The 26,513-nt window shown below is 47.6% G+C and overlaps 2 protein-coding genes across 2 annotated transcripts; one reads left to right on the top strand and one right to left on the bottom strand.

The window, feature by feature from the left end:
* LOC135532528 (transmembrane protein 47-like) lies at positions 1 to 26,287 on the top strand. Its single transcript, XM_064960006.1, has 3 exons — positions 1 to 226; positions 24,272 to 24,412; positions 26,092 to 26,287. Exons 1-3 carry the CDS (start codon positions 1 to 3, stop codon positions 26,268 to 26,270), a joined length of 546 nt encoding a protein of 181 aa, XP_064816078.1. The 3' UTR covers positions 26,271 to 26,287.
* On the bottom strand, positions 15,176 to 20,542 carry LOC135532525 (uncharacterized; the record flags this gene model as incomplete). Its single annotated transcript, XM_064960002.1, has 4 exons — positions 15,176 to 15,229; positions 19,150 to 19,225; positions 19,920 to 19,983; positions 20,407 to 20,542. Coding segments are annotated over 4 exons (330 nt in total), but the record flags the coding sequence as incomplete, so codon positions are not given.
* Positions 26,288 to 26,513: the final 226 nt, after the last annotated feature.

Genomic DNA, 26,513 nt, shown 5'->3' with positions numbered 1-26,513 from the left:
ATGTCTTCGTCTGTTAGCGAGACAGAGGAGGTGCGCGTCTCGGCGCTGACGCCTTTGAAGTTGGTGGGACTGGTGTGCGTGTTCCTGGCGCTGTGCTTAGACGTTGGAGCCGTGATGAGCCCGGCATGGGTGACCGCCGACGACCAGTACTGCTTCTCACTGTGGGAGGCGTGCTGGAAAGCAGCGTCGTCAGAGATCTGGCAGTGCAACAGCACGCTGGAGGCAGGTGGGTGAGACCCAGTGGCGCGGCCGTCATCTGTTAACCAACTAATTATAGCGCAGGATTCACCTTGCTTTGTTTGTGGTTATTGGTTTCCATTCATACATAGTCTAACCTATGATAATAGTGATGCTCTAAAGAGGGAATTGAGAGGCTGGTGTATAGTCTGCATAGATGCAGTAAGTTGTGCATTTACGGAGATTCAGTCCTGTCGCCATGACAAAGCATCTCTTGTGGGAGTCTCTCTCTCTCTGACTGCCCGGTGCTCTTTTCTTCTCCGTCCCTCCGTCATTTGTTTGACGCTGATTTCCATAACCACCTCTCCGCTCCCTGGCCGGCCCGGCTCACACAGAACGCCTGCTTCTCTTTATGTCGAAGACAGTCTATGTTTGTGCTTTTGTTTATTAAGCAGACAGGCTAATTTTAGGATTTTATTTGCATCAGCTACTCTTCCTGGGCTCCAAACAGAACGTAATACATAACTATAATAGACCAGAACAGCTCGAGGACAGAATGACATCCGTTTAAAATCCATGTAGAAATACACAAGGACCTGTGCTGACAAACCACTCAGGACAACCAAATGATTTTACATAGACCAATTATTTAGGTCAGGTAGGGGAGGGGCGTTGTGTTGTGAGGTGTTGTTTAAAATATTTTTTGCTTGGTACATTTTTGATGGAGGGGGGATCCATGTAACCATGGCTCTATACAATACTGTCTGGTGGGGCAGGCATGTCAGTCAGAACTATATGTTATTTGATGATACAGACAATTTTGTATTTTCATCACAGTAATATTTCTCATAAAAATAAGAAGTGACACAGTCAGTCTTTCATCTACTTTAAGCCAAGTGAGACTGGAATGCATCTTGTTGATATTAGCCCTCTGTTAACTGTGAAGGGCAAGAGGTGCTGGTCTGTTCTGGGCCAGCTACAGCTCTCCTGTCCTTTACAGCTCTCCTGTCCTTCTTTACAGCTCTCCTATGTCCTTCTTTACAGCTCTCCTGTCCTTCTTTACAGCTCTCCTATGTCCTTCTTTACAGCTCTCCTGTCCTTCTTTGCAGCTCTCCTGTCCTTTACAGCTCCCCTGTTCTTCTTTACAGCTCTCCTGTCCTTCTTTGCAGCTCTCCTATGTCCTTCTTTACAGCTCTCCTGTCCTTCTTTACAGCTCTCCTGTCCTTTACAGCTCTCCTGTCCTTCTTTACAGCTCTCCTGTCCTTCTTTGCAGCTCTCATGTCCTTCTTTATCCTGTCCTTCTTTACAGCTCTCCTGTCCTTCTTTACAGCTCTCCTGTCCTTTACAGCTCTCCTGTCCTTCTTTACAGCTCTCCTATGTCCTTCTTTACAGCTCTCCTGTCCTTCTTTACAGCTCTCCTGTCCTTCTTTACAGCTCTCCTATGTCCTTCTTTACAGCTCTCCTATGTCCTTCTTTACAGCTCTCCTGTCCTTCTTTACAGCTCTCCTGTCCTTTACAACTCTCCTGTCCTTCTTTACAGCTCTCCTGTCCTTCTTTACAGCTCTCCTGTCCTTCTTTACAGCTCTCCTATGTCCTTCTTTACAGCTCTCCTGTCACAGCTCTGTCCTGCTTTACAGCTCTCCTGTCCTTCTTTACAGCTCTCCTGTCCTTCTTTACAGCTCTCCTATGTCCTTCTTTACAGCTCTCCTGTCCTTCTTTACAGCTCTCCTGTCCTTCTTTACAGCTCTCCTATGTCCTTCTTTACAGCTCTCCTGTCCTTCTTTACAGCTCTCCTGTCCTTCTTTACAGCTCTCATATGTCATTTACATCTCTCCTATGTCCTTCTTTACATCTCTCCTATGTCCGTCTTTACAGCTCTCCTGTCCTTCTTTACAGCTCTCCTGTCCTTCTTTACAGCTCTCCTATGTCCTTCTAACAGCTCTCCTATGTCCTTCTTTACAGCTCTCCTATGTCCTTCTTTACATCTCTCCTATGTCCGTCTTTACAGCTCTCCTGTCCTTCTTTACAGCTCTCCTGTCCTTCTTTACAGCTCTCCTATGTCCTTCTTTACAGCTCTCCTGTCTTTCTTTACAGCTCTCCTGTCTTTCTTTACAGCTCTCCTGTGTCCTTCTTTACATCTCTCCTATGTCCTTCTTTACAGCTCTCATATGTCATTTACATCTCTCCTATGTCCTTCTTTACATCTCTCCTATGTCCGTCTTTACAGCTCTCCTGTCCTTCTTTACAGCTCTCCTATGTCCTTCTTTACAGCTCTCCTGTCCTTCTTTACAGCTCTCCTATGTCCTTCTTTACAGCTCTCCTGTCCTTCTTTACAGCTCTCCTATGTCCTTCTTTACAGCTCTCCTATGTCCTTCTTACAGCTCTCCTATGTCCTTCTTTACAGCTCTCCTATGTCCTTCTTTACATCTCTCCTATGTCCGTCTTTACAGCTCTCCTGTCCTTCTTTACAGCTCTCCTATGTCCTTCTTACAGCTCCCCTATGTCCTTCTTTACAGCTCTCCTATGTCCTTCTTACAGCTCTCCTATGTCCTTCTTTACAGCTCTCCTATGTCCTTCTTTACATCTCTCCTATGTCCGTCTTTACAGCTCTCCTGTCCTTCTTTACAGCTCTCCTATGTCCTTCTTTACAGCTCTCCTGTCTTTCTTTACAGCTCTCCTGTCTTTCTTTACAGCTCTCCTGTGTCCTTCTTTACATCTCTCCTATGTCCTTCTTTACAGCTCTCATATGTCCTTTACAGCTCTCCTATGTCCTTCTTTACAGCTCTCCTGTCTTTCTTTACAGCTCTCCTGTCTTTCTTTACAGCTCTCCTGTGTCCTTCTTTACATCTCTCCTATGTCCTTCTTTACAGCTCTCATATGTCCTTTACATCTCTCCTATGTCCTTCTTTACATCTCTCCTATGTCCGTCTTTACAGCTCTCCTGTCCTTCTTTACAGCTCTCCTGTCCTTCTTTACAGCTCTCCTATGTCCTTCTTTACAGCTCTCCTGTCCTTCTTTACAGCTCTCCTGTCCTTCTTTACAGCTCTCCTATGTCCTTCTTACAGCTCTCCTATGTCCTTCTTTACAGCTCTCCTATGTCCTTCTTTACATCTCTCCTATGTCCGTCTTTACAGCTCTCCTGTCCTGCTTTACAGCTCTCCTGTCCTTCTTTACAGCTCTCCTGTCCTTCTTTACAGCTCTCCTGTGTCCTTCTTTACAGCTCTCCTGTACTTCTTTACAGCTCTCCTATGTCCTTCTTTACAGCTCTCCTATGTCCTTCTTTACATCTCTCCTATGTCCGTCTTTACAGCTCTCCTGTCCTTCTTTACAGCTCTCCTATGTCCTTCTTTACAGCTCTCCTATGTCCTTCTTACAGCTCTCCTATGTCCTTCTTTACAGCTCTCCTATGTCCTTCTTTACAGCTCTCCTGTCCTTCTTTACAGCTCTCCTGTGTCCTTCTTTACAGCTCTCCTGTCTTTCTTTTCAGCTCTCCTGTCCTGCTTTACAGCTCTTCTGTCCTTCTTTACAGCTCTCCTGTCTTTCTTTACAGCTCTCCTGTGTCCTTCTTTACATCTCTCCTATGTCCTTCTTTACAGCTCTCATATGTCCTTTACATCTCGCCTATGTCCTTCTTTACATCTCTCCTATGTCCGTCTTTACAGCTCTCCTGTCCTTCTTTACAGCTCTCCTGTCCTTCTTTACAGCTCTCCTGTGTCCTTCTTTACAGCTCTCCTATGTCCTTCTTTACAGCTCTCCTGTCCTTCTTTACAGCTCTCCTGTACTTCTTTACAGCTCTCCTATGTCCTTCTTTACATCTCTCCTATGTCCGTCTTTACAGCTCTCCTGTCCTGCTTTACAGCTCTCCTATGTCCTTCTTTACAGCTCTCCTGTCCTTCTTTACAGCTGTCCTGTCCTGTCCTTCTTTACAGCTCTCCTGTCTTTCTTTTCAGCTCTCCTGTCCTGCTTTACAGCTCTTCTGTCCTTCTTTACAGCTCTCCTGTCTTTCTTTACAGCTCTCCTGTCTTTCTTTACAGCTCTCCTGTGTCCTTCTTTACATCTCTCCTATGTCCTTCTTTACAGCTCTCATATGTCCTTTACATCTCTCCTATGTCCTTCTTTACATCTCTCCTATGTCCGTCTTTACAGCTCTCCTGTCCTTCTTTACAGCTCTCCTGTCCTTCTTTACAGCTCTCCTGTCCTTCTTTACAGCTCTCCTATGTCCTTCCTTGCAGCTCTCATATGTCCGTCTTTACAGCTCTCCTGTCCTGCTTTACAGCTCTCCTGTCCTTCATTACAGCTCTCCTGTCCTGCTTTACAGCTCTCCTGTCCTTCTTTACAGCTCTCCTATGTCCTTCTTACAGCTCTCCTATGTCCTTCTTTACAGCTCTCCTGTCCTTCTTTACAGCTGTCCTGTCCTGTCCTTCTTTACAGCTCTCCTGTCTTTCTTTTCAGCTCTCCTGTCCTGCTTTACAGCTCTTCTGTCCTTCTTTACAGCTCTCCTGTCTTTCTTTACAGCTCTCCTGTCTTTCTTTACAGCTCTCCTGTGTCCTTCTTTACATCTCTCCTATGTCCTTCTTTACAGCTCTCATATGTCCTTTACATCTCTCCTATGTCCTTCTTTACATCTCTCCTATGTCCGTCTTTACAGCTCTCCTGTCCTTCTTTACAGCTCTCCTGTCCTTCTTTACAGCTCTCCTGTCCTTCTTTACAGCTCTCCTATGTCCTTCCTTGCAGCTCTCATATGTCCTTCTTTACAGCTCTCCTATGTCCGTCTTTACAGCTCTCCTGACCTTCTTTACAGCTCTCCTGTCCTTCTTTACAGCTCTCCTGTCTTTCTTTTCAGCTCTCCTGTCCTTCTTTACAGCTCTCATGTCCTGCTTTACAGCTCTCCTATGTCCTTCTTTACAGCTCTCCTATGTCCTTCTTTACAGCTCTCCTGCCCTTCTTTACAGCTCTCCTATGTCCTTCTTTACAGCTCTCCTGTCCTTCTTTACAGCTCTCCTGTCCTTCTTTACAGCTCTCCTATGTCCTTCCTTGCAACTCTCCTATGTTCTTCTTTACATCTCTCCTATGTCCTTCTTTACAGCTCTCCTGTCCTTCTTTACAGCTCTCCTGTTCTTCTTTACAGCTCTCCTGTCCTTCTTTACAGCTCTCCTATGTCCTTCTTTACAGCTCTCCTATGTCCTTCCTTGCAGCTCTCATATGTCCTTCTTTACAGCTCTCCTATGTCCGTCTTTACAGCTCTCCTGTCCTTCTTTACAGCTGTCCTGTCCTTCTTTACAGCTCTCCTATGTCCTTCTTTGCAGCTCTCCTATGTCCTTCTTTACATCTCTCCTATGTCCGTCTTTACAGCTCTCCTGTCCTTCTTTACAGCTCTCCTGTCCTTCTTTACAGCTCTCCTGTCCTTCTTTACAGCTCTCCTGTCCTTCTTTACAGCTCTCCGTTGTCCTTCTTTGCAGCTCTCATATGTCCTTCTTTACATCTCTCCTATGTCCGTCTTTACAGCTCTTCTGTCCGTCTTTACAGCTCTCCTGTCTTTCTTTACAGCTCTCCTATGTCCTTCTTTACAGCTCTCCTATGTCCTTCTTTACAGCTCTCCTATGTCCTTCTTTACAGCTCTCCTATGTCCTTCTTTACAGCTCTCCTGTCCTTCTTTACATCTCTCCTGTCCTTCTTTACAGCTCTCCTATGTCCTTCTTTACAGCTCTCCTATGTCCTTCTTACAGCTCTCCTATGTCCTTCTTTACAGCTCTCCTATGTCCTTCTTTACAGCTCTCCTGTCTTTCTTTACAGCTCTCCTGTCTTTCTTTACAGCTCTCCTGTCCTTCTTTACAGCTCTCCTGTGTCCTTCTTTACAGCTCTCCTGTCCTGCTTTACAGCTCTTCTGTCCTTCTTTACAGCTCTCCTGTCCTTCTTTACAGCTCTCCTATGTCCTTCTTTACAGCTCTCCTGTCCTTCTTTACAGCTCTCCTGTCTTTCTTTACAGCTCTCCTGTCTTTCTTTACAGCTCTCCTGTGTCCTTCTTTACATCTCTCCTATGTCCTTCTTTACAGCTCTCATATGTCCTTTACAGCTCTCCTATGTCCTTCTTTACAGCTCTCCTGTCTTTCTTTACAGCTCTCCTGTCTTTCTTTACAGCTCTCCTGTGTCCTTCTTTACATCTCTCCTATGTCCTTCTTTACAGCTCTCATATGTCCTTTACATCTCTCCTATGTCCTTCTTTACATCTCTCCTATGTCCGTCTTTACAGCTCTCCTGTCCTTCTTTACAGCTCTCCTGTCCTTCTTTACAGCTCTCCTGATGTCCTTCTTTACAGCTCTCCTGTCCTTCTTTACAGCTCTCCTGTCCTTCTTTACAGCTCTCCTATGTCCTTCTTACAGCTCTCCTATGTCCTTCTTTACAGCTCTCCTATGTCCTTCTTTACATCTCTCCTATGTCCGTCTTTACAGCTCTCCTGTCCTGCTTTACAGCTCTCCTGTCCTTCTTTACAGCTCTCCTGTCCTTCTTTACAGCTCTCCTGTGTCCTTCTTTACAGCTCTCCTGTACTTCTTTACAGCTCTCCTATGTCCTTCTTTACAGCTCTCCTATGTCCTTCTTTACATCTCTCCTATGTCCGTCTTTACAGCTCTCCTGTCCTTCTTTACAGCTCTCCTATGTCCTTCTTTACAGCTCTCCTATGTTCTTCTTACAGCTCTCCTATGTCCTTCTTTACAGCTCTCCTATGTCCTTCTTTACAGCTCTCCTGTCCTTCTTTACAGCTCTCCTGTGTCCTTCTTTACAGCTCTCCTGTCCTTCTTTACAGCTCTCCTGTCCTTCTTTACAGCTCTCCTGTGTCCTTCTTTACAGCTCTCCTGTCCTTCTTTACAGCTCTCCTGTCCTTCTTTACAGCTCTCCTGTCCTTCTTTACAGCTCTCCTGTCCTTCTTTACAGCTCTCCTGTCCTTCTTTACAGCTGTCCTGTCCTTCTTTACAGCTCTCCTGTCTTTCTTTTCAGCTCTCCTGTCCTGCTTTACAGCTCTTCTGTCCTTCTTTACAGCTCTCCTGTCTTTCTTTACAGCTCTCCTGTGTCCTTCTTTACATCTCTCCTATGTCCTTCTTTACAGCTCTCATATGTCCTTTACATCTCGCCTATGTCCTTCTTTACATCTCTCCTATGTCCGTCTTTACAGCTCTCCTGTCCTTCTTTACAGCTCTCCTGTCCTTCTTTACAGCTCTCCTGTGTCCTTCTTTACAGCTCTCCTATGTCCTTCTTTACAGCTCTCCTGTCCTTCTTTACAGCTCTCCTGTACTTCTTTACAGCTCTCCTATGTCCTTCTTTACATCTCTCCTATGTCCGTCTTTACAGCTCTCCTGTCCTGCTTTACAGCTCTCCTGTCCTTCATTACAGCTCTCCTGTCCTGCTTTACAGCTCTCCTGTCCTTCTTTACAGCTCTCCTATGTCCTTCTTACAGCTCTCCTATGTCCTTCTTTACAGCTCTCCTGTCCTTCTTTACAGCTGTCCTGTCCTGTCCTTCTTTACATCTCTCCTATGTCCTTCTTTACATCTCTCCTATGTCCGTCTTTACAGCTCTCCTGTCCTTCTTTACAGCTCTCCTGTCCTTCTTTACAGCTCTCCTGTCCTTCTTTACAGCTCTCCTATGTCCTTCCTTGCAGCTCTCATATGTCCTTCTTTACAGCTCTCCTATGTCCGTCTTTACAGCTCTCCTGACCTTCTTTACAGCTCTCCTGTCCTTCTTTACAGCTCTCCTGTCTTTCTTTTCAGCTCTCCTGTCCTTCTTTACAGCTCTCCTGTCCTGCTTTACAGCTCTCCTATGTCCTTCTTTACAGCTCTCCTATGTCCTTCTTTACAGCTCTCCTGCCCTTCTTTACAGCTCTCCTATGTCCTTCTTTACAGCTCTCCTGTCCTTCTTTACAGCTCTCCTGTCCTTCTTTACAGCTCTCCTATGTCCTTCCTTGCAACTCTCCTATGTTCTTCTTTACATCTCTCCTATGTCCTTCTTTACAGCTCTCCTGTCCTTCTTTACAGCTCTCCTGTCCTTCTTTACAGCTCTCCTGTCCTTCTTTACAGCTCTCCTGTCCTTCTTTACAGCTCTCCGTTGTCCTTCTTTGCAGCTCTCATATGTCCTTCTTTACATCTCTCCTATGTCCGTCTTTACAGCTCTTCTGTCCGTCTTTACAGCTCTCCTGTCTTTCTTTACAGCTCTCCTATGTCCTTCTTTACAGCTCTCCTATGTCCTTCTTTACAGCTCTCCTGTCTTTCTTTACAGCTCTCCTGTCTTTCTTTACAGCTCTCCTGTCCTTCTTTACAGCTCTCCTGTGTCCTTCTTTACAGCTCTCCTGTCCTGCTTTACAGCTCTTCTGTCCTTCTTTACAGCTCTCCTGTCCTTCTTTACAGCTCTCCTATGTCCTTCTTTGCAGCTCTCATATGTCCTTCTTTACATCTCTCCTATGTCCGTCTTTACAGCTCTTCTGTCCGTCTTTACAGCTCTCCTGTCCTTCTTTACAGCTCTCCTATGTCCTTCTTTACAGCTCTCCTGCCCTTCTTTACAGATCTCCTGTCTTTCTTTACAGCTCTCCTATGTCCTTCTTTACAGCTCTCCTGTCCTTCTTTACAGCTCTCATGTCCTTCTTTACAGCTCTCCTATGTCCTTCCTTGCAACTCTCCTATGTTCTTCTTTACATCTCTCCTATGTCCTTCTTTACAGCTCTCCTGTCCTTCTTTACAGCTCTCCTGTTCTTCTTTACAGCTCTCCTGTCCTTCTTTACAGCTCTCCTGTTCTTCTTTACAGCTCTCCTGTCCTTCTTTACAGCTCTCCTATGTCCTTCCTTGCAGCTCTCATATGTCCTTCTTTACAGCTATCCTATGTCCGTCTTTACAGCTCACCTGTCCTTCTTTACAGCTCTCCTATGTCCTTCTTTGCAGCTCTCATATGTCCTTCTTTACATCTCTCCTATGTCCGTCTTTACAGCTCTTCTGTCCGTCTTTACAGCTCTCCTGTCCTTCTTTACAGCTCTCCTGTCCTTCTTTACAGCTCTCCTATGTCCTTCTTTGCAGCTCTCATATGTCCTTCCTTGCAGCTCTCATATGTCCTTCTTTACAGCTCTCCTATGTCCGTCTTTACAGCTCTCCTGTCCTTCTTTACAGCTCTCCTATGTCCTTCTTTGCAGCTCTCATATGTCCTTCTTTACATCTCTCCTATGTCCGTCTTTACAGCTCTTCTGTCCGTCTTTACAGCTCTCCTGTCCTTCTTTACAGCTCTCATGTCCTTCTTTACAGCTCTCCTATGTCCTTCCTTGCAACTCTCCTATGTCCTTCTTTACAGCTCTCCTATGTCCTTCTTTACAGCTCTCCTGTCCTTCTTTACAGCTCTCCTGTCCTGCTTTACAGCTCTCCTATGTCCTTCTTTACATCTCTCCTATGTCCTTCTTTACAGCTCTCCTGCCCTTCTTTACAGCTCTCCTGTCTTTCTATGCAGCTCTCCTATGTCTTTCTTTACAGCTCTCCTGTGTCCTTCTTTACATCTCTCCTATGTCCTTCTTTACAGCTCTCATATGTCCTTTACATCTCTCCTATGTCCTTCTTTACATCTCTCCTATGTCCGTCTTTACAGCTCTCCTGTTCTTCTTTACAGCTCTCCTATGTCCTTCTTTACATCTCTCCTATGTCCGTCTTTACAGCTCTCCTGTTCTTCTTTACAGCTCTCCTGTCCTTCTTTACAGCTCTCCTATGTCCTTCTTTGCAGCTCTCATATGTCCTTCCTTGCAGCTCTCATATGTCCTTCTTTACAGCTCTCCTATGTCCGTGTTACAGCTCTCCTGTCCTTCTTTACAGCTCTCCTGTCCTTCTTTGCAGCTCTCATATGTCCTTCTTTACATCTCTCCTGTCCTTCTTTACAGCTCTCCTCTGTCCCTTCTTTTTACAGCTCTCCTGTCCTTCTTTTACAGCTCTCCTATGTCCTTCTTTGCAGCTCTCATATGTCCTTCTTTACATCTCCTTCTTTTACAGCTCTCCTGTCCTCTTTACAGCTCTCCTGTCCTTCTTTACAGCTCTCCTGTCCTTCTTTACAGCTCTCCTGTCCTTCTTTACAGCTCTCCTGTCCTTCTTTACAGCTCTCCTGTCCTTCTTTACAGCTCTCCTATGTCCTTCTTTACAGCTCTCCTGTCCTTCTTTACAGCTCTCCTGTCCTTCTTTACAGCTCTCCTATGTCCTTCTTTACAGCTCTCCTGTCCTTCTTTACAGCTCCCTGTCCTTCTTTACAGCTCTCCTGTCCTTCTTTACAGCTCTCCTGTCCTTCTTTACAGCTCTCCTGTGTCCTTCTTTACATCTCTCCTATGTCCTTCTTTACAGCTCTCCTATGTCCTTCTTTACATCTCTCCTATGTCCTTCTTTACATCTCTCCTATGTCCTTCTTTACAGCTCTCCTATGTCCTTCTTTACAGCTCTCCTATGTCTTTACATCTCTCCTATGTCCTTCTTTACAGCTCTCCTGTCCTTTACAGCTCTCCTATGTCCTTCTGTACAGCTCTCCTATGTCCTTCTTTACAGCTCTCCTGTCCTTCTTTACAGCTCTCCTATGTCCTTCTTTACATCTCCTGTCCTTCTTTACATCTCTCCTATGTCCTTCTTTACAGCTCTCCTATGTCCTTTACATCTCTCCTATGTCCTTCTTTACATCTCTCCTATGTCCTTCTTACAGCTCTCCTATGTCCTTCTTTACATCTCTCCTATGTCCTTCTTTACATCTCTCTTATGTTCTTCTTTACAGCTCTCCTGTCCTTCTTTACATCTCTCCTATGTCCTTCTTTACATCTCTCCTATGTCCTTCTTAGCAGCTCTCCTATGTCCTTCTTTACATCTCTCCTATGTCCTTCTTTACATCTCTCCTATGTCTTCTTTACAGCTCTCCTGTCCTTCTTTACAGCTCTCCTGTCCTTCTTTACATCTCTCCTGTCCTTCTTTACAGCTCTCCTATGTGCTTCTTTACAGCTCTCCTGTCCTTCTTTACAGCTCTCCTGTTCTTCTTTACATCTCTCATATGTCCTTTACATTTCTCCTATGTCCTTCTTTACAGCTTTCCTGCCCTTCTTTACAGCTCTCCTATGTCCTTCTTTACAGCTCTCCTGTCCTTCTTTACAGCTCTCCTATGTCCTTCTTTACATCTCTCCTATGTCCTTCTTTACATCTCTCCTATGTCCTTCTTTACATCTCTCCTATGTCCTTCTTTACAGCTCTCCTATGTCCTTCTTTACAGCTCTCCTATGTCCTTCTTTACATCTCTCCTATGTCCTTCTTTACAGCTATCCTATGTCCTTCTTTACAGCTCTCCTATGTCCTTCCTTGCAGCTCTCATATGTCCTTCTTTACAGCTCTCCTATGTCCTTCTTTACAGCTCTCCTATGTCCTTCTTTGCAGCTCTCCTATGTCCTTCTTTACAGCTCTCCTGTCCTTCTTTACAGCTCTCCTATGTCCTTCCTTGCAGCTCTCCTATGTCCTTCTTTACAGCTCTCCTATGTCCTTCTTTACATCTCTCCTATGTCCTTCCTTACAGCTCTCCTATGTCCTTCTTTACAGCTCTCCTGTCCTTCTTTACAGCTCTCCTGTCCTTCTTTACAGCTCTCCTGTCCTTCTTTACAGCTCTCCTATGTCCTTCTTTACAGCTCTCCTGACCTTCTTTACATCTCTCCTATGATCTTCATTACAGCTCTCCTGTCCTTCTTTACAGCTCTCCTGTCCTTCTTTACATCTCTCCTGTCCTTCTTTACAGCTCTCCTATGTCTTCTTTACAGCTCTCCTGTCCTTCTTTACAGCTCTCCTGTTCTTCTTTACATCTCTCATATGTCCTTTACATTTCTCCTATGTCCTTCTTTACAGCTTTCCTGTCCCTTCTTTACATCTCTCCTATGTCCTTCTTTACATCTCTCCTATGTCCTTCTTTACAGCTCTCCTATGTCCTTCTTTACAGCTCTCCTATGTCCTTTACATCTCTCCTATGTCCTTCCTTGCAGCTCTCCTATGTCCTTTACATCTCTCCTATGTCCTTCCTTGCAGCTCCTGACTACATAACCAGGCCATAGTCCAGATCAAACTAGAGCAGGACTTGTTTGGTTGAATGTGGTGTTAAAAAAGCAGAGCATCTCGATCAGACAGACCTCAAATATTTACTTTAAAATTTTACTTTTCTTGCCTCAGCCATGTTCCTCCCATCCCTTCTTACAAATTCACCTACAGGTGAAACAGTTGAGCTTTACAAATCCGTTTATCATCTAAAACTAGAATATGGACTGTTCCAGAACGGCTAGATGACACGTGGAGGAACTCTTTGGGGAGGGGGAACCTTATTTGCTCATTGGAGATGCGCTTTGGGAAGCGTGGGATTTTTTCCATGCCAGCTCACCAATCCAGCTGGGGCTTTTCCTTACGCTTTTGGTTTCTAGAAATTAGTCTTTGTTGAATTCCCACGTTTGCCCTCTTTCAGACAGCCAGCAGCATAACTCTGAGCAGAACATTCCCAGTGGGACAAATGCCTGGAGATTAGTAACTAGGGCAACTGGGTGCTACATTCACACACTTGGTTTTGATCTGATGGGGTCTCCGTTTACCCAGAGGGCTATCTGACTGAACCCCTCTTCTGAGCACAGAGTCCTGTCAGGTCACTTTCACAATTGTACATTTCCTCTTTTCACATTTGTCTCCATTTCTCAGACATTTTGTATAAATAGTTTATCTAGATTTTATTCAGTTTCTGCAGTTGTTTTATGTTGTTATCTGGTGTAATTTACATTTGTTGAGTGCCATATATTATATTTTCAGTCTCGGCTCTAAATGAATATGTTGATGTTCTTGACAGTATATGATGTTTCAAAACTCTTCTCATCCACTGAAAGTGCAGCCTGGACTCATCCAGCTGTGGCCTGTTTCCTCTCCCTCTCCCTCTCCATCTCCCCATCTGTCTGTCTGTCTTCTCCTCTCCATCTCCCCATCTCTCTGTCTCTCTCCCTCTCCATCTCCATCTCCCCATCTGTCTTGTCTCTCTCCATCTCCCCATCTCTCTGTCTCTCTCCCTCTCCATCTCCCCATCTCTCTGTCTCTCTCCATCTCCATCTCCCCATCTGTCTGTCTGTCTGTCTCTCTCCCTCTCCATCTCCCCATCTCTCTGTCTCTCTCCATCTCCATCTCCCCATCTGTCTGTCTGTCTCTTCTCCACAGAGTCTCCATCTCCCCATCTGTCTGTCTGTCTCTCTCCCTCTCCATCTCCCCATCTTCTGTCTCTCTCCCTGTCCATCTCCCCATCTCTGTCTCTCTCCATCTCCATCTCCCCATCTGTCTGTCTGTCTGTCTATCTCCCTCTCCATCTCCCCATCTCTCTGTCTCTCTCCATCTCCATCTCCCCATCTGTCTGTCTGTCTCTCTCCCTCTCCATCTCCCCATCTCTCTGTCTTGACATCTCTGTCTCTCTCTTCTCCCCATCTCTTTGTCTCTCTCCTCCATCTCCCCATCTGTCTGTCTGTCTCTCTCCCTCTCCATCTCCCCATCTCTCTGTCTCTCTCCATCTCCATCTCCCCATCTCTCTCCATCTCCATCTCCCCATCTGTCTGTCTGTCTCTCTCCCTCTCCATCTCCCCATCTCTCTGTCTCTCTCCATCTCCATCTCCCCATCTGTCTGTCTGTCTCTCTCCCTCTCCATCTCCCCATCTCTCTGTCTCTCTCCCTCTCCCCATCTCTGTCTCTCTCCCTCTCCATCTCCCGGTCTCTCTCGCTCTCTTTCTCGCCCCCACCTCTCTCTTCCCCATCTCTCTCTCTCTCTGTCTCCCTCCCTCTACAGGGTGTGTTTGTGGGTTTCAGACAAATCAGTCAGTGGAAACCGTAAGAGACCATTTTGTAGACAGAGAGAGTTTATCCCATGTTTTGACCAGAGGGGGTTTTCTGTAATGACGATTCTGCCACTTAGAAATTCAATTAAAATTCTAATAGTTTAATGACAGCTCTTTATCTGTTCTGTGGATCTCACTATCTGATTCAGTGCTAGTCCAACTCCACACACACACACACACACACACACACACACACACACACACACACACACACACACACACACACACACACACACAAAACTCTCCAGTTAATGCATGACCAATCCACAGTGATGTGCTGCTGCTGTTTTATCCCCCTCTATCCATCCCTCCCTCCTTTGTCCCTCCATCTCTCCTTCCCTCCCTCCATCCCTCCTTCCCTCCTTCCCCTTTCCTCCATCCCTCCTTCCCTCCCTCCTTTGTCCCTCCATCTCTCCTTCCCTCCCCCTTTCCTCCCTCTTCCATCCCTCCTTTCCTCCATCCCTCCATCCCTCCTTCCCTCCCTCCTTTGTCCCTCCATCTCTCCTTCCCTCCCCCTTTCCTCCCTCTTCCATCCCTCCTTTCCTCCATCCCTCCTTCCCTCTATCCTTCCCTCCTTCGTCTCTCCATCACTCCTTTCCTCCCTCCTCCATCCCTCCCTCCCTCCTCCTTTACTCCCCCTCCTTCATCCCTCCTTCCCTCTATCCTTCCCTCCTTTGTCCCTCCATCAATCCTTTCCCCCATCCCTCCCTCCCTCCTCCATCCTCCAGCCCTCCTCCTTCCCTCCTCCTTTCCTCCATCCCTCCTTCCCTCTTCCTTGCCTCTATCCCTCCCTCCATCCCTCCATCCCTCCTCCCTCCCTCCTTCCTCAATGGAGGACAGGATCATTCCACTTCTATGTCAGGATGTGTTTAAAGAGCCTGGCTAGTTTGACTGACCTATTTTTTCAGACTTTCTTCACACTGGTGAATATTTCATGTCAGACATGATTCGCTGCGGTGCGGTCGGGGTCGGTCGCTCCGTGTGGTAAGGATACCTAGCTCTCTTTAAGGACAGGCAGATTGGGATCAGGGCAGACTAATATCCTCTTCTCTTTGCACCTCTCCTCTCCCTCTCCTCTCCTCTCCCTCTCCTCTCCTCTCCCTCCCTCTCCCTCTCCTCTCCTCTCTCTCCTCTCCCTCTCCTCTCTCCCTCTCCCTCCTCTCCCTCTCCCTCTCCCTCTCCCTCTCCCTCTCCTCTCTCCCTCTCCCTCTCCTCTCCTCTCCTCTCCCTCCCCTCCTCCTCTCCCCTCCCCTCTCCCCCTCTTCCCCTCTCCCTCTCCCTCTCCCCTCTCCCTCTCCCTCTCCCTCTCCCTCCCTCTCCCCTCTCCCTCTCCCTCTCCCTCTCCCTCTTCCTCTCCTCAGAGAGGTCCTCAGAAGGTTCTGGTCTATTTGTGGCCTCTGAATGAACACTGGAAAATAATATGGTGATGGTTTCATCCCACAGTCAGAGAAGGACCCCCGAGGACAGGAGAGTCAAACTCATTCCATGGAGGGCTGAGTGTCTGCAGGTTTTTGGTTTTTCCTTTCAATTAAGACATACACAATCAGGTGAGGGGAGTTTTTTACTAGTTAGTGACCTTAATTCATAAGTCAAGTACAAGGGAGGAGTGAAAACCCACAGACAGCCCTCTGTGGAATGAGTTTGATATAATGTTCCTGCTGACATTAATGGAGTTAGGGACTATGTAGACGTAGACACACACACACACACACACACGGACATACACACGGACATACACACACACACACACACACACACACACACACACACACATGGACATAGACACACGGACATACACACACATGGACACAGACACACACACACACACACACATGGACATACACACATACATACACACACACACACAACACACACACACACACACACACACACACACACACACACACACACATACACACATACACACACACACAAACACACATACACACACACACGGACACACACACACACACGGACACACATGGACACACACACACACACATGGACACACACACACATGGACACACACACATGTTGCACACACACACACACACACACACACACACACACACACACACACACACACATGGATGTGTGCACAACTACAGGCCATTTAAGACGCAATGTATATGGATAATCTTCAATACCTTTCCTGTAGTTAAAGGACCAAATCGCCCTCTAGTGGCCTCATGGGGGAATGTTAACCATCATTTCATAATTAATACTCTTTTTTTCATGTCAAATGTATAGAAAGTGTAATATTGGGATGCAAAATCAAAATGGAAGACATTTCAACTCTATATCTGACATGATACAGGTGTCTTCTTTTGTTAAACCCATAACCATGTGTGTGAGGTGGACACTGTTGTTAAACCCATAACCATGTGTGTGAGGTGGACACTGTTGTTAAACCCATAACCATGTGTGTGAGGTGGACACTGTTGTTAAACCCATAACCATGTGTGTGAGGTGGACACTGTTGTTAAACCCATAACCATGTGTGTGAGGTGGACACTGTTGTTAAACCCATAACCATGTGTGTGAGGTGGACACTGTTGTTAAACCCATAACCATGTGTGTGAGGTGGACACTGTTGTTAAACCCATAACCATGTGTGTGAGGTGGACACTGCTGTTAAACCCATAACCATGTGTGTGAGGTGGACACTGTTGTTAAACCCATAACCATGTGTGTGAGGTGGACACTGTTGTTAAACCCATAACCATGTGTGTGAGGTGGACACTGTTGTTAAACCCATAACCATGTGTGTGAGGTGGACACTGTTGTTAAACCCATAACCATGTGTGTGAGGTGGACACTGTTGTTAAACCCATAACCATGTGTGTGAGGTGGACACTGTTGTTAAACCCATAACCATGTGTGTGAGGTGGACACTGTTGTTAAACCCATAACCATGTGTGTGAGGTGGATACTGTTGTTACAAAGTAGATCAGTTTAAGACGACCAAGAAACAGTCTGTGTGACCCTGGTTTAGCCCACTGCAGGAAAAGGTTAATCCCTGTAAGAAGTGACCAGTCAGAAGCTCTAATAACTAAACTGAGTGATGAGAAACATGTTCAAGCCTCTAATCCAGGCAGTCACATGCTGCTACACATTCCTTCCTTTAAATAAGTCCCACTGAGGTGTGAAAGGAGTAGCCTAGCGATTAGAGCGTTGGACTAGCAGCTGAAAGGTTGCAAGTTCAAATCCCCGAGCTGACAAGGTACAAATCTGTCGTTCTGCCCCTGAACAGGCAGTTAACCCAGTGTTCCTAGGCAGTCATTGAAAATAAGAATTTGTTCTTAACTGACTTGCCTAGTTAAATAAAGGTAAAATAAAAACTATATAAAAAAACACCTAACATGGTCCTGTGGTAGAGAGGTTCAACACCACATCTCAGTGAGCTTCTTTCACATGGCTCTTCAGAGTCAAGTTGAGTCCATCATCAAAATGGTATTGTTCAAGTTACTGTCTGTAGTTCTTAAAAGTGGGGACCACAATACACATGTTAGTGTCTGTAGTTCTTTAAAGTGGGGACCACAATACACATGTTAGTGTCTGTAGTTCTTTGGGAACCACAATACACATGTTAGGTCTGTAGTTCTTCAAAGTGGGGACCACAATACACATGTTAGTGTCTGTAGTTCTTCAAAGTGGGAACCACAATACACATGTTAGTGTCTGTAGTTCTTCAAAGTGGGGACCACAATACACATGTTAGTGTCTGTAGTTCTTTAAAGTGGGGACCACAATACACATGTTACTGTCTGTAGTTCTTTAAAGTGGGGACCACAATACACATGTTAGTGTCTGTAGTTCTTTAAAGTGGGGACCACAATACACATGTTAGTGTCTGTAGTTCTTTAAAGTGGGGACCACAATACACATGTTAGTGTCTGTAGTTCTTTAAAGTGGGGACCACAATACACATGTTAGTGTCTGTAGTTCTTTAAAGTGGGGACCACAATACACATGTTAGTGTCTGTAGTTCTTTAAAGTGGGGACCACAATACACATGTTACTGTCTGTAGTTCTTTAAAATGGGGACCACAATACACATGTTAGTGTCTGTAGTTCTTTAAAGTGGGGACCACAATACACATGTTAGTGTCTGTAGTTCTTTAAAGTGGGGACCACAATACACATGTTACTGTCTGTAGTTCTTTAAAGTGGGGACCACAATACATGTTAGTGTCTGTAGTTCTTTAAAGTGGGGACCACAATACACATGTTACTGTCTGTAGTTCTTTAAAGTGGGGACCACAATACACATGTTACTGCCTGTAGTTCTTCAAAGTGGGAACCACAATACACATGTTACTGTCTGTAGTTCTTCAAAGTGGGGACCACAATACACATGTTACTGTCTGTAGTTCTTCAAAGTGGGAACCACAATACACATGTTAGTGTCTGTAGTTCTTCAAAGTGGGGACCACAATACACATGTTAGTGTCTATAGTTCTTTAAAGTGGGGACCACAATACACATGTTACTGTCTGTAGTTCTTTAAAGTGGGAACCACAATACACATGTTACTGTCTGTAGTTCTTTAAAGTGGGAACCACAATACACATGTTAGTGTCTGTAATTCTTTACCAACCAGCTAACGAAGACCTCAGTGGTCTCTCCCCCTCTTGTAACCCTTCTCCCGACCATAACACAACCATGTGGTCCTCTTTATAACCAGGCTCCCTGGCTGTGTCTTCTGATAGGCTGAGAGCAGTGACTGTGAAACATGAATGAAACATAAACCCCTCCAACGTTAGGCTATTCCTCTCTGAGGGCATCCCAAATGGCACACTGTTCCCTTTGACCAGGGTCCTATGGGATACCCTATGGGCCCTGGTCAAAAGTAGTGCACTATAAAGGGAATAGTGTGCCATTTTGGATGCAGCCTCTGGTTAATGCGTACGGACAGGGTAGAGTTAGTGTGGGAAATGTCCCTCTTCATCTGGTGTAAACCAGTCTGACTGGGAAGAGGGGATCTCCTGGGCAGGGAAGGTAGACGCCCACAACACTTCAGATGTTTCTTCAGGTTTCATCATGAATGTCCTGAGTTCTCGTTGTTTTTCACTCACATCGCTGGAACAACTGTACATGCTTTCCTCCTGTAGATCTTTAAGTGTCGCCTCCTCTCCTCCTCCTTTCTCCTCTCCTCCTCCTTTCTCCTCTTCCTCCTCCTTTCTCCTTTCTCCTCTTCCCCATCCTCCTCTCCTCCTTTCTCCTCTCCTCCTCTCCATCCTCCTCTTCCCCATCCTCCTCTTCCCCATCCTCCTCTCCCCTCCTCTCCCCCTCCTCCTCTTCCCTCCTCTCCCCATCCTCCTCTCCTCTCCTCTCCTCCTTTCTCCTCTCCCCATCCTCCTCTCCTCCTTTCTCCTCTCCCCATCCTCCTCTCCTCTCCTCCTTTCTCCTCTTCCCCATCCTCCTCTCCTCTTCCCCATCCTCCTCTCCTCTTCCCCATCCTCCTCTTCCCCATCCTCCTCTCCCCTCCTCTCCCCATCCTCCTCTCCTCTCCCTCCTCCTTTCCCCTCTCCCCATCCCCCTCTCCTCTCCCCCTTTCTCCTCTCCCCATCCTCCTCTCCTCTCCTCCTTTCTCCTCTTCCCCATCCTCCTCTCCTCTCCCCCATCCTCCTCTCCTCTTCCCCATCCTCCTCTTCCCCATCCTCCTCTCCTCTCCCCATCCTCCTCTCCTCTCCTCCTTCCTCCTCTCCCCCATCCTCCTCTCCTCTTCCCCATCCTCCTCTCCTCTCCCCATCCTCCTCTCCTCTCCCCATCCTCCTCTCCTCTCCTCCTTCCTCCTCTTCCCCATCCTCCTCTCCCCCATCCTCCTCTTCCTCATCCTCATGTAGATCTTTAAGTGTCTTCTCCTACTTTCTCCTCTTCCTCATCCTCCTCTCCTCCTTTCTCCTCTTCCCCATCCTCCTCTCCTCCTTTCTCCTCTTCCCCATCCTCCTCTTCCCCATCCTCCTCTCCTCTTCCCCCATCCTCCTCTCCTCTCCTCCTTCCTCCTCTTCCCCATCATCCTCTTCTCCATCCTCCTCTCCTCCTTTCTCCTCTCCCCCATCCTCCTCTCCTCTCCCCCATCCTCCTCTCCTCTTCCCCATCCTCCTCTCCCTCTCCTCCTTCCTCCTCTTCCCCATCATCCTCTTCCCTATCCTCCTCTCCTCCTTTCTCCTCTTCCCCATCCTCCTCTTCCCCATCCTCCTCTCCTCTCCCCCATCCTCCTCTCCCCCATCCTCCTCCCCCTCTCCCCATCCTCCTCTTCTCCATCCTCCTCTCCCCTCCCCCATCTCCCCCCCATCCTCCTCTCCCCTCCTCTCCCCATCCCTCCTCTTCTCCTCTTCCCCATCCTCCTCTTCCCCATCCTCCTCTTCCTCATCCTCATGTAGATCTTTAAGTGTCTTCTCCTCCTTTCTCCTCTTCCTCATCCTCCTCTCCTCCTTTCTCCTCTTCCCCATCCTCCTCTCCTCCTTTCTCCTCTTCCCCATCCTCCTCTCCTCCTTTCTCCTCTTCCCCATCCTCCTCTCCCCCATCCTCCTTTCCTCTCCTCCTTTCCATTCCCCCATCCTCCTCTTCCTCATCCTCATGTAGATCTTTAAGTGTCTTCTCCTCCTTTCTCCTCTTCCCCATCCTCCTCTTCCCCATCCTCCTCTCCACTCCCCCATCCCCTCTCTTCTTCTCCAACCTCCTCTCCCTCCTCCTCTTCACAGAATCTAGCCAGTCACCATGATTGGCCAGGAGATAACCCAGCCAGCCGTTTGGAACAGATTGATCGTCTCTATTTCCTGTCCTTGTCTGACCACAGTGTCATAACTACTGTACACAGCTGCTGCTGGACCTCTCACTAAACCAATATTTATTACTGACTGAAGAGTTTTCTAGTCCCTTCTTCTATCTATTTTGTGGGGGTGGTGTGGTGGGTTGGGTTGTGAGTTGGGTTGGGGTTGTGGGTGAGTTTGTGAGTGTAGGTGGGGTTGGGGGTGGGATTTGTGGTTGTGGGTGGGGTTTTAGTTGTTGGTGTGGTTGTAGATGGGGTTGTGGGTTGGGTTGTGGGTGGGATTTGGGGTTGTGGAGGTGTTGTAGTTCTGGGTGGAGTTGTAGTTGTTGGGGTTGTGGGTGAGGTTGTAGTTGTTGGTGGGGTTGGGGTTGTGGGTGGGGTTGTAGTTGTTGTGGGTGAGATTGTAGTTGTTGGTGGGGTTGCTGTTGTGGGTGGGGTTGGAGTGGTAGTTGTGGGCGGGGTTGTAGTTGTTGGTGGGGTTGGGGTTGTTGTTGTGGGTGGGGTTGTAGTTGTTGGTTGGGTTGCTGTTGTGGATGGGGGTGGATTTGTAGTTGTGGGTGGGGTTGTAGTTGTTGGTGGGGTTGTAGTTATTGGTGGGGTTGTGGTTGTGGGTGGGGTTGTGGCTGTTGGTGGGTTTTGTTGGTGGGGTGAAGTTGATGGGTGGGGTTGTGGTTGTTGGTGGGGTGTAGTTGTTGGTGGGGTGTAGTTGATGGGGTTGTAGTTGTTGGTAGGGTTGGGGTTGTGGGTGGGGTTGGAGTTGGAGTTGTTGGTGGGGTGTAGTTGTTGGGGTTGTAGTTGTTGGTAGGGTTGGGGTTGTGGTTGGGGTTGTGGTTGTAGATGGGGTTGTGGCTGTTGGTGGGGTTGGGGTTGGGGTTGTTGGTGGGGTTGTAGTTGTAGGTGGGGTTGTTGGTGGAGTGTAGATGTTGTTGGGGTTGTGGGTGGGGTGTAGATGTTGTTGTGGGTGAGGTGTAGATGTTGGTGGGGTTGTGGGTGGGGTGTAGATGTTGGTGGGGTTGGGGTTGTGGGTGAGGTGTAGATGTTGGTGGGGTTGGGGTTGTGGGTGGGGTATAGATGTTGGTGGGGTTGTGGGTGGGGTATAGATGTTGGTGGGGTTGGGGTTGTGGGTGGGGTATAGATGTTGGTGGGGTTGTGGGTGGGGTATAGATGTTGGTGGGGTTGGGGTTGTGGGTGAGGTGTAGATGTTGGTGGGGTTGTGGGTGGGGTGTAGATGTTGGTGGGGTTGGGGTTGTGGGTGAGGTGTAGATGTTGGTGGGGATGGGGTTGTGGGTGGGGTGTAGATGTTGGTGGGGTTGGGGTTGTGGGTGGGGTGTAGATGTTGGTGGGGTTGTGGGTGGGGTATAGATGTTGGTGGGGTTGTGGTTGTGGGTGGGGTGTAGATGTTGGTGGGATTGTGGGTGGGGGTGTAGATGTTGGTGGGGTTGGGGTTGTGGGTGGGGTGTAGATGTTGGTGGGGTTGGGGTTGTGGGTGGGGTGTAGATGGTGGTGGGTTTGGGGTTGTGGGTGGGGTGTAGATGTTGGTGGGGTTGTGGGTGGGGTGTAGATGTTGGTGGGGTTGGGGTTGTGGGTGAGGTGTAGATGTTGGTGGGGATGGGGTTGTGGGTGGGGTGTAGATGTTGGTGGGGTTGGGGTTGTGGGTGGGGTGTAGATGTTGGTGGGGTTGGGTTGTGGGTGAGGTGTAGATGTTGGTGGGGTTGTGGGTGGGGTGTAGATGTTGGTGGGGTTGGGGTTGTGGGTGAGGTGTAGATGTTGGTGGGGATGGGGTTGTGGGTGGGGTGTAGATGTTGGTGGGGTTGGGGTTGTGGGTGGGGTGTAGATGTTGGTGGGATTGTGGGTGGGGTGTAGATGTTGGTGGGGTTGGGGTTGTGGGTGGGGTGTAGATGTTGGTGGGGTTGGGGTTGTGGGTGGGGTGTAGATGGTGGTGGGTTTGGGGTTGTGGGTGGGGTGTAGATGTTGGTGGGGTTGGGGTTGTGGCTGGGGTGTAGATGGTGGTGGGGTTGCGGTTGTGGGTGGGGTGTAGATGGTGGTGGGGTTGGGGTTGTGGGTGGGGTGTAGATGGTGGTGGGGTTGGGGTTGTGGGTGGGGTGTAGATGGTGGTGGGGTTGGGGTTGTGGGTGGGGTGTAGATGGTGGTGGGGTTGGGGTGGTGGGTGGGGTGTAGATGTTGGTGGGGTTGGGGTTGTGGGTGGGGTGTAGATGGTGGTGGGGTTGTGGGTGGGGTAGTTGTTGGTGGGGTTGTGGGTGGGGTGCAGATGTTGCCTTGCCTGTATGTTGTTAGTGGGGTTGGTTGAGATGATGGCAGATTGATTCTGGTAACATGCCAACAATCTTTAGTCAACGATGTGTGTCAGTGAGATGCGGGTCAGCGTGTCTATCTGACCCCCTCTCTCTCCCCTCACCCTCTTTCTCTTCTCTCTCCCTCACCCTCTTTCTCTCTCCCTCACCCTCTTTCTCTCTCCCTCCCCCTCTTTTTCTCCCCCCCACCCTCTTTCTCCCCCTCCCCCTCATTCGCTCTCTCCCTCCCCCTCTTTCTCTCTCTCCCCCCTCTCCCTTTTCTCCCTCCTCCTCTTCTCTGTCTCTCTCTCCCCCCTCTCTCCCTCCCCCTCTTTCTCTCTATCCCCTCTCTCCTTTTCTCCCTCCCCCTCTTTCTCTGTCTCTCTCTCTCCCCCCTCTCTCCCTCCCCCTCTTTCTCTCTCTCCCCTCTCTCCTTTTCTCCCTCCCCCTCTTTCTCTGTCTCTCTCTCTCTCCCCCTCTTTCCCCTCTCTCCTTTTTCCCTCCTCCATTTCTCTGTCTCTCTCTCTCCCCCCTCTCTTTATCCCCCCTTTCTCTCCCCCCCTCTCTGTCCTTTTCTCGCTTCCCCTCTTTCTTTGTCTCCCTCTCCCCTCTCTCTCCTCTTTCTCCCTACCCCTCTCTGTCCTTTATCTCTCCCCCTCTCTCCCTTCTCTCTTTCTCTCTCCCCTCTTTCTTCTCTCTTGCTGTTCCCTCTCCATTTCCCTCTGACAACTTGCTGTCCCTCCCTCTTGTTTATACCACCTGATATCCCCCCAATCTGTCCTCTATCTCTCCTTCCCTCTCTGTCCTCTATCTCTCCTTCCCTTAACTCTGTCTTCTATCTCTCCTTCCCTCTCTGTCTTCTATCTCTCCTTCCCTTCTGTCTCCCTCTCTCCTTCCCTCTGTCCTCTATCTCTCCCTTCCCTCTTGTCTTCTACTCTCCTTCCCCCTCTCTGTCTTCTATCTTTCCTTCCCTCTCTGTCCTCTATCTCTCCTTCCCTCTCTGTCCTCTATCTCCCTTCCCTCTCTGTCCTCTATATCTCCTTCCCTCTCTGTCTCCCATCCCCTTCTCCCTCCATTTCTCTCGTATGCTCCTCCCCTCTCTTTTCCCTCCTCTACCTCTTTCCTTAACTATATATGTATTCTCTCTCTTCTAGACTGGCAGATCGCCACCCTGTCCTTGTTGCTAGGCGGAGCTGCTCTGGTCCTGCTCTCCTTCCTGGTGGTCCTGGTGTCAGTGTGTATCGGCTCTCGGAGACGCTTCAACAGACCTGTCGCTGTCATGCTGTTCGCTGCAGGTGAACACGCACGCACGCGTGCGCGCACACACACACACACACACACACACACACACACACACACACACACACACACACACACACACACACACAATTATTTGTCTCTATCTTCTGATATCAAATTCCTTGTTAGACAGTTAATTCATAAGTAATATGCATATACAGTGCCTTGCGAAAGTATTCGGCCCCCTTGAACTTTGCGACCTTTTGCCACATTTCAGGCTTCAAACATAAAGATATAAAACTGTATTTTTTGTGAAGAATCAACAGCAAGTGGGACACAATCATGAAGTGGAACGACATTTATTGGATATTTCAAACTTTTTTAACAAATCAAAAACTGAAAAATTGGGCGTGCAAAATTATTCAGCCCCTTTACTTTCAGTGCAGCAAACTCTCTCCAGAAGTTCAGTGAGGATCTCTGAATGATACAATGTTGACCTAAATGACTAATGATGATAAATACAATCCACCTGTGTGTAATCAAGTCTCCGTATAAATGCACCTGCACTGTGATAGTCTCAGAGGTCCGTTAAAAGCGCAGAGAGCATCATGAAGAACAAGGAACACACCAGGCAGGTCCGAGATACTGTTGTGAAGAAGTTTAAAGCCGGACTTGGATACAAAAAGATTTCCCAAGCTTTAAACATCCCAAGGAGCACTGTGCAAGCGATAATATTGAAATGGAAGGAGTATCAGACCACTGCAAATCTACCAAGACCTGGCCGTCCCTCTAAACTTTCAGCTCATACAAGGAGAAGACTGATCAGAGATGCAGCCAAGAGGCCCATGATCACTCTGGATGAACTGCAGAGATCTACAGCTGAGGTGGGAGACTCTGTCCATAGGACAACAATCAGTCGTATATTGCACAAATCTGGCCTTTATGGAAGAGTGGCAAGAAGAAAGCCATTTCTTAAAGATATCCATAAAAAGTGTCGTTTAAAGTTTGCCACAAGCCACCTGGGAGACACACCAAACATGTAGAAGAAGGTGATCTGGTCAGATGAAACCAAATATTGAACTATTTTTGGCAACAATGCAAAGCTTTATGTTTGGCGTAAAAGCAACACAGCTCATCACCCTGACCACACCATCCCCACTGTCAAACATGGTGGTGGCAGCATCATGGTTTGGGCCTGCTTTTCTTCAGCAGGGTCAGGGAAGATGGTTCAAATTGATGGGAAGATGGATGGAGCCAAATACAGGACCATTCTGGAAGAAAACCTGATGGAGTCTGCAAAAGACCTGAGACTGGGACGGAGATTTGTCTTCCAACAAGACAATGATCCAAAACATAAAGCAAAATCTACAATGGAATGGTTCAAAAATAAACATATCCAGGTGTTAGAATGGCCAAGTCAAAGTCCAGACCTGAATCCAATCGAGAATCTGTGGAAAGAACTGAAAACTGCTGTTCACAAATGCTCTCCATCCAACCTCACTGAGCTCGAGCTGTTTTGCAAGGAGGAATAAATGTCGTTCCACTTCATGATTGTGTCCCACTTGTTGTTGATTCTTCACAAAAAAATACAGTTTTATATCTTTATGTTTGAAGCCTGAAATGTGGCAAAAGGTCGCAAAGTTCAAGGGGGCCGAATACTTTCGCAAGGCACTGTATCTCTACCTCTTCAATATACATATTCTTATGAGATGTCCTCTGTTTCCCTCTGCTCCAGTGGTGTTGCAGGGCTGCAGTCTGGTCCTCTACCCCATCAAGTTCACTGAGACCATCAGCATGAGCATATACCACGAGTTCAACTGGGGTTACGGCCTGGCCTGGGGCGCTACCATTTTCTCCTTCGGCGGGGGGATCCTCTACTGCCTCAACCCTAAGAACTATGAAGACTACTACTGACCCTGCTGGACTGTACCACTGTGACCCCCCTGTAGTCGCTGGCTGTCATACATATCCTATACTGTATAATGCTAATGCTCGCTAGAGAGACAGGTAGACACAGAGAGATGCACACACACACACACACATGTCAGCATACAGTATTTCCTGTGGAAGTAGGCAGTGGCTCAGAGCTGGGGTGGATGGATGGATGATTTCACAGTACCCTGTACCCTGCTCTGTACTCCCTCTTCAGTCAGAGAC

This window comes from Oncorhynchus masou, unplaced genomic scaffold, assembly GCF_036934945.1.
Source record: "Oncorhynchus masou masou isolate Uvic2021 unplaced genomic scaffold, UVic_Omas_1.1 unplaced_scaffold_1895, whole genome shotgun sequence".
NCBI classification, from domain to species: Eukaryota; Metazoa; Chordata; class Actinopteri; order Salmoniformes; family Salmonidae; genus Oncorhynchus; species Oncorhynchus masou.
Note: the sequence above shows the minus strand (reverse complement) of the source record. Positions and strands in the feature narration are given on the sequence as shown.